This window comes from Cebus imitator, unplaced genomic scaffold, assembly GCF_001604975.1.
Source record: "Cebus imitator isolate Cc_AM_T3 unplaced genomic scaffold, Cebus_imitator-1.0 Scaffold181, whole genome shotgun sequence".
Taxonomy (NCBI): Eukaryota; Metazoa; Chordata; class Mammalia; order Primates; family Cebidae; genus Cebus; species Cebus imitator.
In genome coordinates, this window is record NW_016107496.1 from 2,709,423 (window position 1) to 2,720,427 (window position 11,005).

At 42.1% G+C, this 11,005-nt stretch overlaps 1 protein-coding gene across 1 annotated transcript in view; it reads left to right on the forward strand.

Moving 5' to 3' along the window:
* Nucleotides 1–735: 735 nt before the first annotated feature.
* Nucleotides 736–11,005, forward strand: part of TMPRSS12 (transmembrane serine protease 12) — a 36,663-nt gene continuing 26,393 nt past the window's right edge. Inside the window, exons 1-3 of the mRNA XM_017545847.2 lie at nt 736–963; nt 1,625–1,820; nt 8,026–8,294. Coding sequence (XP_017401336.1) covers nt 777–963; nt 1,625–1,820; nt 8,026–8,294 — 652 coding nt within the window. The 5' untranslated portion in view covers nt 736–776. The remainder of the gene's footprint in view (nt 964–1,624; nt 1,821–8,025; nt 8,295–11,005) is intronic.

Here is an 11,005-nt window from a genome sequence, read left to right on the forward strand (position 1 = left end):
TGGGCTAAAATCCAAACACAGCAAGGGCAAGAAAGAATTTGCAGCCAAGGAGCAGGGTAGGGGTGTCAGTGGACGGAAAATTACTAAGAGGTAGCATCAGGAGTAATGGGATTCTGGCTAACCAATCTAACAGGATTCTTGCTGGACAGGCCAGGGTGATCAGACATCACCTGGGGTATAGTGGTGGATGAGGAACCCGATCAGACCTTGAGAGTGAGGGGATTCTTTCTCTCTCTCTCTCTCCCCCCTCCCGCCACCCCCCCGCTTATCTCTCTCTCCCCCACTTCTTTCTTTCCTTCTTTTCTTTCTCTTTCTTTCTTTTCTTTTTCTTTCTTTCTTTTTGAGAAGTTTCGCTCTTGTTGCCCAAGCCGGAGTGCAATGATGCGATCTTGGCTCACTGCAACCTCTGCCTCCCGGGTTCAAGCGATTCTCCTGCCTCAGCCTCCCGGGTAGCTGGGATACACCACCACGCCCGGCTAATTTTGTATTTTTAGTAGAGACGGGGTTTCTCCGTGTGGGTCACGCTGGTCTCGAACTCCAAACCTCAGGTGATCGGCCCGCCTCGGCCTCCCAAAGTGCTGTGACTACAGGCGTGAGCCGCTGCGCCCGGCCCGGAGGGGTTCTTTCTAAACTGACCTACTCCCCGCACTCCACCCGCGGCCCCCTTCCCGCCCTGCCTGCACTCGTGCCTCCCCGCCTCGCCCCCAGGTCGTGCGCCCCACGTGCCCAGGGCGGGTGGGAAGTACCTGCCGCCATCTTGCTCACCAGCCTCCAAAATGCGGCTGGGGCTCCTGAGTGTAGCGCTGCTGTTTGTGGGGAGCTCTCACTTATACTCAGACCCTCACTCGCCCTCCGAAAAGCCCAGGCTCGGCCCCTCGGTGGAACCGGCCGCTGGTTCCCGGCAGGCTGAGGCCCCCCGCAAGAGGCCCGGGCGGCGGAGGGAAGGAGGGGCGCACACAAAGGGCAGTACCTGTTCGCGCCTGTCTGTGGGCCCCTCTTGCCTTTTCCCCACCGCTACAGCCTTTGAATTTGGGTTCCTCCTTTCCTGTTGTCCCAGCCGCCTTTAACCAAAATTTTACATACGTAGACAGTTTCTAGGCCCGTTATAGTAACAGTCGTAACAGTAAAATGACACGTTTGTATTGTGAATCTGTATTTTCTCCTCAAAACATTCTGGGGTTTATCATCCCAATTTTATAGATTAATAAGTCAGGGGATAAAGAGTTGAAAGGGAAGGCTATGAGGTGACCATTTCATGCTATAGTAGAGAAAAATTAGCCCAACAAGTGAAATGGTGAGCATTAGAATTTGCATCTCTCGACTCACTGTTCCCAGGCTCTTTAACCGCTGTTTCACCTAAGGAAGAATGTGATACGTGGCCAGAAAAATTTATATTTTTGGGGACTAGAGTTTTAAAATTAATGGATTGTGTTGACTTCCTGTCTGTAAGTATGGCATATTTGTCTTAACTCTCCAAGTTTCTTTGAAAATATGGGCATGTCTCTGGTGTGTTAGCTTGCTTAATGTTTAGATAGGAATTTAAAGGATTACATTAATATGTTCAGCTTAGGAAGTAACATAATATAGATGCTCAGTCCAAATAACGTATCATTTTTACTTTTAGATTGTGGAACGGCACCACTTAAGGATGCGCTGCAAGGGTCCCGGATTATAGGGGGCACAGAAGCTCAAGCGGGCACATGGCCTTGGGTGGTGAGCCTGCAGGTTAAACATGGCCATGTTCTTTCTCATGTATGTGGGGGAACCCTAGTGAGAGAGAGGTGGGTCCTCACAGCTGCCCACTGCACTAAAGACGCTAGGTATGTATTCAGAACACAAACATTTTATTCTCTTAGGAGATAGTTTGAAGTGATAGAGGACCGTTTAACTTCAGCCATTCTCAGTTAAGCTATGTTTGCAAATAGCCATAATGCCTTCCTTATACATAGTATACTGTATTTGTTGAAAGAAATCCTTTATTTTTTACATTATTATTTTTTTTTTTTTGAGATGGAGTGTTGCTCTGTTGCCCAGGCTGGAGTGCAGTGGTGCAATCTCAGCTCACTGCAATCTCTGCCTCCTGGGCTCATGTGATTCTCCTGCCTCAGCCTCCTGAATAGCTGGGATTACAGGTGCCTGCCATCATGCCTGGCTAATTTTTGTATTTTTAGTAGAGACAAGGTTTTACCATGTTAGCCAGGCCGGTCTCAAACTCCTGACCTCAGGTGATCCACCAGCCTCTGCCTTCCAAAGTGCTTGGATTATAGGCGTGAGTCACGACCGGCCTGCCCCCTATCATGCTGTACTCTTTCCTAGAGATGTCTAATCTGCCTCTGCTGTGGCAATCACCATGTGCTGTCAACTCCTAGGTCTCTCCTGATGAGTCATATTTCCAGCTCCCTCCAAGGGAGTCACATTCTAAATAAGTCCAAAACGGAATTTACTTTCCTCTGATACTGTTTCTTCTCTATTTTCTCAGTTAATACCATCATCAACAGTTCCATTACCCAGAGAGTTATCTGATTTCTCCCACTTCACCTATCCAGGTGGTCCCCAAGGCCTGTGAAGGCTCCCTGTGCAGTATCTTAAATTTGCTGCTTCTGTTCCTTAACCCTCCCTACTGATTAAAAGTAGATCCTAGGCCGGGCGCGGTGGCTCAAGCCTGTAATCCCAGCACTTTGGGAGGCCGAGGCGGGTGGATCACGAGGTCAAGAGATCAAGACCATCCTGGTCGTCATGGTGAAACCCCGTCTCTACTAAAACTGCAAAAAATCAGCTGGGCATGGTGGCGCATGCCTGTAATCCCAGCTACTCAGGAGGCTGAGGCAGGAGAATTGCCTGAACCCAGGAGGCAGAGGTTGCGGTGAGCCGAGATCGCNTGCGGTGAGCCGAGATCGCGCCATTGCACTCCAGCCTGGGTAACAAGAGCGAAACTCCGTCTCAAAAAAAAAAAAAAAAAAAAAAAAAAAAAAGTAGATCCAGAATATCAGTCTCCCTATCCCTAGCTTATGACTCATCATACTTGTATTTACTACTATGATAATAACTGTCCTAATGAATGTGAAATTGTAGCTCATTGTGGCTTTTCTATCAATTTCCCAAATTAATAGTGATGTTAAGCATTTTCTATGCGCTTATTGGTCATTTGTATATCTTCTTTGGAGAAATGTCTATTCAAGTCCTTTGTCCATTTTAGAACTGGGCTCTTTGCTTTTTTGTTGAGTTGTAGGAGTTCTTTATGTATTCTGGATATTAATCTGTTGTCAGACACATGATTTGCAAATATTTTCTCCCATTCTGTGGGTCATCTTTTCACTCTCTTGATAGTGTGCTTTGATACATAAAAGCTTTTAATTTTGGTGAAGTCAAATTTATCTATTTTTTTCTTTTGTTGCCTGTGTTTCTGGTGTAATATGTAAGAAATCATTATATCAAATCCAGTATCATAAAGCTTTTCCCCTGTGTTTTCGAGACACATGAGTTTCACTCATGTTACCCAGGCTGGAATGCAATGGCGCGATCTCAGCTCACCGCAACCTCCGCCTCCTGGGTTCAGGCAATTCTTCTGCCTCAGCCTCCTGAGTAGCTGGGATTACAGGCACGCACCACCATGCCCAGCTAATTTTTTGTATTTTTAGTAGAGACGGGGTTTCACCATGTTGACCAGAATGGTCTCGATCTCTTGACCTCGTGATCCACCCGCCTCGGCCTCCCAAAGTGCTGGGATTACAGGCTTGAGCCACCGCGCCCGGCCTCCCTGTGTTTTCTTCTAAGAGTTTATAGTTCTAGCTCTTAGATTTAGATCTGTGATCCATTTTGAGTCAATTTTTGCATAAAATATCAGGTAAGGGTACAACGTCATTGTTTTACATGTGGCTATCCAGTTTTTCCCAGCGCTGTCTGTTGAAAAGTTTGTCCTTTCCCCATTGGATGGTATTGGTACCCTCATTGAAAATCAGTTGATCAGATATGAGAGGGTGTGTTTCTGGGCTCTCAGTTCCCATCAATGTATAGATCTGTCCTTATGCTAGTATCACACACTCTTTGGATTAGTATGGCTCTGTAATAAGTATTTTTCATTGGTGGTTTGTTTTCTTGTGTTTTTTTTAGACACAGTCTCGTTTTGTCTCCCAGGCTGGCAGGCAGTGGCACAATCTCAGCTCACGGCAACCTCCACCTCCCAGGCTCAGGTGATCCTCCCATCTCAGCCTACTGAATAGCTGGGACTGCAGGTGTGCACCACCATGTCTAATTTTTGTATTTTTTTTAGTAGAGACAGGCTTTCACTATGTTGCCTAGGCTGGTCTGAATCTCCTGGGCTCAAGTGATCTGCCTGTTTGGCCTCCCAAAGTGGTGGGATTGCAGGTGTGAGCCACTGGGAATGGAAGTTAGTTCAGCCCCTGTGGAAACCAGTTCGGAGATTTCTCAGAGAACTTAAAAACAGAACTATTGTTTGACCCAGCAATCCCATTACTGAATATATACCTGAAGAAATATAAATAATTTTACCATAAAGACACATGTATGCATATGTTCATCACTGCACTATTCAGATAGCAAAGACATGGAATCCACCTAGATGCTCGTCAATGATGGACTGGATAAAGAAAATGTGGTACACAGACACCATGGAATACTATGCAGTCATAAAAAAAAATGAAATCATGTCCTTTGTAGCAACATAGCTAGAGCTAGAGGTCATTATCCAAAGCAAATTAATACAGGAACAGAAAACCAAATGTTGCATGCTATCTCCTATAAGCGGGAGCCAAACACTGAGTACACATGGACATGAAGTAGGGAATAACAGACACTGGACCCTCCCTGAGGGTGGAGAAGGGGGACTAAAAACTACCTATTGGGTACTATGCTCATTACGTGGGTGGTGACATCATGTGCACACCAAACCCCTGCCACACAGTTTACCCATGTAACAAACCAGCACATGTACCTCCGAACGTAACATGAAAGTTAGGGAAAAAATATAAATAAAAGTGTTTGGCACCTCCCCACTTGCCATCTTGCTCCTTCTCATCATGCAATGCTCCTGTTCTTTCTCCTTCCATCATGATTGTAAGCTCCCTGAAGCCCTCACCACAAGCAATGCCAGCACCATGGTTTCTGTGCAGCCTGCAGAAGTGTCAGCCAATTAAACCTCTTTTCTTTATAAATTACCCAGTTTCACCATGTTGGTCAGGCTGGTCTTGAACTAACCTCGTGATCCACCCACCTTGGCCTCCCAAGTGCTGGGATTACAGGTGTGAGCCATTGCGCCCGGCCCAAATATTTATTTATAACAAAGCAAGAATGGCCAAATACATATGAATGTGCCACTGTTTGTTAATCCATCTACTACTTGAAGGATATTTAAGTTGTTTCCAGTTTGGTCAATTATGAGTAAAGTCACTATAAACATTTGTGTGAATCTAAGTTTTCTTTTCACTTGTGTAAATACCCAAGAGTGAGAATGCCTTGTCAAATGGTAAGTGTATGTGCAATCTTATATTTAAAAAAATAAAGAAGTAGAACTTTTTTTTTTTTTTTTTTTTTTTTTTTTTATAAAATTTTTTTTTTTTTTTTTTTTTTTTTAAAAAAAAAAAAAAAATTTTTTTTTTTTTTTTTTTTTTTTTTTTTTTTGTGACAGACTTTCGCTTTGGCCCAGGCTGGAGTGCAGTGGCGCAATCTCGGCTCACTGCAACCTCTGCCTCCTGGGTTCAAGCAATTCTCCTGCCTCAGCCTCCCAAGTAGCTGGGATTAAAGGCACCTGCCACCATGCTCAGCTAATTTTTGTATTTTTAGTAGAGACAGGGTTTCACCATGTTGGCCAGGCTGGTCTCAAACTCCTGACTTCGTGATCCGCCCGCCTCGGCCTCCCACAGTGCTGAGATTACAGGTGTGAGCCACTGCTCCCGGCCTTTGGTTTTTTGTTGTTGTTTGTTTTTGTTTGTTTGTTTGTTTTTTGTTGTTGTTGTTTTTTTTTGAGACAGGGCCTTACTCTGTTCCTCAGGCTTGAGTGCAGTGGTACAATCATGGCTCACTGCAGCCTCAACCTCCTGAGCTCAAGCAATCCTCCCACCTCAGCCTCCAGTAGGTGGTACTACAGGCACATGCCACCACACCCAGCTAATTTTTGTATTTTTTTATAGAGACAGAGTTTCGCCATGTTGCCCAGGGTGGTCTCGAACTTCTGGGCTCAAGCAATCTGCCTGCCTCATCCTCCCAAAGTGTTGGGATTACAGGCATGAGCCTCCATGCCCGGCCTAGAACATATTTAATGTAAGAAAATGAGAAAACAGAAATGATTTTTCTTATCTTATTATTATACTTCCTAGAAATAATAGCTGTTAATTTTTTGTTACATAGTCTTCTAGATTTTTCTAGCCAGATTATTTTATATAACAGGCTCATATATCTAAACTGTGAAGTAGCTTTTTTTTTTTTTTTTTGAGGCAGTGTTGCTCTGTCTCCAGGCTCCAGGCTGGAGTGCAGTGGCGCAATCTCGGCTCACTGCAACCTCCGCCTCCCGGGTTCAAGCAGTTCTCCCTCCTCAGCCTCCCAGGTAGCTGGGATTACAGGCACACGCCACCACGCCCAGCTAATTTTTTTGTATTTTTAGTACAGATGGGGTTTCACCATGTTGGCCAGGATGGTCTTGATCTCCTGACCTCATGATCTGCCTGCCTTGGCCTCCCAAAGTGCTGGGATTACAGGCTTGAGCCACCGCATCTGGCACCTTTTTTATTAAACTATATAACATGAGCATTTTTCCATGTCAACGTATGTTGCTTCTGTTTTCCACTTTGTAGATGTGCCAAAATTTCTGTGGTATTTTCATAGCTAAATTTTTGTGTTCATCTTTTATTTCCTTGGGATAAATTCTAGGAAGTAGAACGGCAGAGTCAAATGCTATGCAGCTTTTTTAGGATATTGATACATGTTGTCAAATTGCCTGTCTCTTTACATTTTCTGCCATGAATAACAGTGCCCTTTTTCCTCTAATTCTTGTCTACACTGTTATCATCGAACACACACACACACACACACACACACACACGCTCACACGCTCACACATGGTCACACTCAATGTTGCCAGTTTGAAGGATGAAAAGTTATCTCAGTATTTGTAAACAACAGTATATAAAGTGAAAGTTCCTCCTTTGTAATTCAATTCCAGATGTTAACTACTGTTAACCTCTTGTGGTTTTAATTACTGACTGTTTCGCTGGTTTTGGTTTTGGTTTTTTGCTTGCTTGCTTCCTTGCTTGCTTGCTTGCTTTTTTAAGACAGCCAAGATCTATTAGTTGCTTCTTCTTTTTACCTTTAGTGTCATGCTTTATCAAATCCTTTCTTGCGTCAGTGTTAAATATTCATCTATGTTATTTTCTGCTCTTGTTTTTTAATTCACATGCTAAGTTAATATCCAAATGTTTGATTCCAGTAAGTTTCAAAAACATCATAAAAGCAGAGGGAATATTTTGGTGAACTTCCATGTACCTATCATCCAGCTTCCTGTTATCAACTGACACCTGATCTTGTTTCACCTACACCCTCACCATTCCCCCTCCAATTATTTTGAAGCAAATCTCAGACATATCACTTTGGGTATCTCTAAAAGATAGGAACTCTTTATTAAAAAGATCTGTACATTTAAATATTTAATCCGTTTGGAGTTTATTTTGGCGTTTAGTGTTATTTCAGATATCTAATTTTATTTCTCTTTTCAAATAACTAGTTGCCCCAATACCACATGCTGAATAATTCATTCTTTGTCCATTGGCAAAAAAATGTTGCCTTAATAACAGATTAAATTCTCATGTACTTGAACCTGTTTCTGGATTTTCGGTTCCATCAGTCTTTTTATCTTTTCCTAGATCATGATACTTGTGTTAGTTGATATTTTATGTCACATGAAACTAGAATTAAAGTTTTTGATTATTAATCTACCATGAGAACAAAACTAGTGGGAGATTAAGAATATGCACTTAAGTAAAGGTGTTTATAATAAGAATGTTTACTTTCTTTCAGCAATCCTTTAATATGGAGAGCTGTGATTGGAACTAATAATATACATGGTCACCATCCTCATACCAAGAAGATAAAAATTAAAGCAATCATTATTCATCCAAACTTCATTTTGGAATCTTATGTAAATGACATTGCACTTTTTCACTTAAAAAAAGCAGTGAGGTATAATGACTATATTCAGCCTATTTGCCTACCTTTTGATGTTTTCCAAATCCTGGATGGAAACACAAAGTGTTTTATAAGTGGCTGGGGAAGAACAAAAGAAGAAGGTAATTATAGTCTGAATTTTACTGATACACATTTTCCAGATTATGAGCAGAGGAGGGTCAAACCTTTTATACAGTCACGTACCACATAATGACATTTAGGTCAATGATAGACTGCATACACGATGGTGGTCTATAAGATTATTTTTCCATATTTTTACTGAACTTTTTTTTTTTTTTTTAATCTAGACAGAGTCTCACTCTGTTGCCCAGGCTGGAGTGCAGTGGTGTGATCTCAGCTCACTGCAGCCTCACCTCCCAGGTTCAAGTGATTCTCCTGCCTCATCCTCCCAGTTAGCTGGGATTACAGGCATGCACCACCACACTTGGCTAATTTTTGTATTTTTAGTAGAGATAAGGTTTCGCCATGCTGGCCAGGTTGGTCTCAAACTCCTGGCCTCCTGTGATCCGCCTGCCTTGGCCTCCCAAAGTGCTGGGATTACAGGCGTGAGCCACCGAGCCTGGCCTTTCTGTATTTAGATATACAAATGCTTACTACTGTATCACAGCTGTCTACAATATTTAGTACAGCTGAACAGGTTGTAGCCTAGGAGTACCAGGCTACACCATAGACCCTAGGGGTGCAGCAGACTGTACCATCTAGGTTTATGGAAGTGCACTCTATTATGGTTGCACAACAACAGAATTGTCTAATGATGTATTTCTCAGAATGTTCTCCGTCATTAAGTGATACCTGACTGTGTTTCTTTCTTTCTATGTATTATCTTTTTATCTCTTTATGCCACGAGATTGAAAAGTATTATAGGTCCTTAAAAAAACACTGAAAAAAACTTTTGAAGGCGCGGGTCTGTTTTTTTTTTTTTTAACTTCTTGGAGGGAGAGAGAAAATTCTCTTCCGAAGCAGAAACAGAGACTTTCTCTGGTTGTACATGCCAAGATACTAGAACCTTAAGATAGAATGGTGGTTCCAAGTGTTTCTGTAGTTTGAACTCAGATTATGAAGCCAGCTCTGTGGCAGAGTTGTCTCTCTTAAGTAAGACATTTCTGGTATGGGGAATCATATTTAGTTTCCTTTTAATTTATTTAATGCCTTATTTAGTATCAGGCAAGCTGATTGCGATACATATTTTTAATGTACATAGGGGCACTAAATGTTAACTGACTGAACTAATGGGAGGAATAAAAAATAGATGACACAGTCTCTTTGTCTTTGTCTTTCCCAGCTGACATTTGGGAGAGTTTACCATGTTTCAGGCCCTGTTTTTGTTCTTGTTGTTGTCATTTAAAACACTTTTTTTTTAAGAGATGGGGTCTCACTCTGTCACCCAGGCTGGAGCACAGTGGTATAACTGTAGCTCACTGCAGCCTCAAACTCCTAGGCTCAAGCAGTTCTCCTGCCTCAGCTTCTCCAATAGCTGGGACTACAGGCACATAACACCACACCCAGCTTTTTAAAACATTTTATGTATGTATATATGTATGTTTATTTATTTATTTTTTAAAGACAGGGTCTTGCTCTGTCACCCAGGCTGGAGTGCAGTGGGAGGATCACAGCTCACTGTAACCCTGACCTCCTGGTCTCAAGTAATCCTCCTGCCTCAGCCTCCCAAGTAGCGGGTACTACAGGTATGTGCCACCATGCCCAGCCAATTTTTTCATTTTTTTGTAGAGACAGGGTCTTGCCATGTTTCCTAGGCTGATCTTGAACTCCTGGCCTCAAGAAATCCTCCGCCTCAGCCTTCCAAAGTGCTGACATTACAGGTATGAGCCATTGTCCCCAACTTTTGCCTGTTTGTTTTTAAGAGACCATCTTGCTGTGTTGCCCAGGCTGGTCTTGAACACCTGGCCTCAAGCAATCCAGCTGCTTCAGTCTCCTGAGTAGCTGGGTTTATAGGCATGAGCACCATGCCTGTCCTGGGTCCTGTTTTAAATATACTACTTTATCTTATGCCCCCAATATTCCTAAAAGGGAGTTAATGTTATTTTTACCCCATTTAACAGACCAGGAATTGAGAATCTTAGAGGTTAAGAAACTGGGACTCAAATCTAAGTCTCTTTTATTCTAAAGCCTGAATATTTAACAACTGCATTAAACTGCTATTGAGGGAATCACAGTCCAGTTAGGAATATATGAGGTTAAGTACTAAGACTCCTTTTTTCTTCCTATTCCCCACAGGCCCCAGCCATTTAAATATTTGTGGATTATTTAGCTAGGATGTAGATAAATGTATGAAATATCTGTGAATTATTATTTTTCTTTTTTTTCATCTATGGATACTTTTTAAGGAAGATAAGGAAAGCAACGTGCTGTAGAGAACATGGGCTTTAGAATGACAGACCTAATTCTGAATCCCAGCCTGCCACCACAGGCTCGCTGAATGACCATAGGCATGTTTTTGACTCTTTAATAACAATTAGAACAACAATAATGGAAGCAGCTACCATTTGTTCAGGGCCAGGAACTTAATAAAATGCTAAGCATTGTAATGCATTATCTCATTTAATACCCCCAGCAACACTATAGAAAATACTGTAAAATGAATGAGTAAAATAAAGCTTAAAGAGGTTAAATAAGTTGCTCGAACTAATAAAATAACTAAGTGATAAAGTCAGAATTCAAGCCCAGTTCTGCCTCTCACAAAACGCATGTATTTCCACCATATATATGTATATATATTTATATATACACGTGTATATATATGTGTGTCTATATAGACATATGTGTATGTCTATATATATATATATATATATAT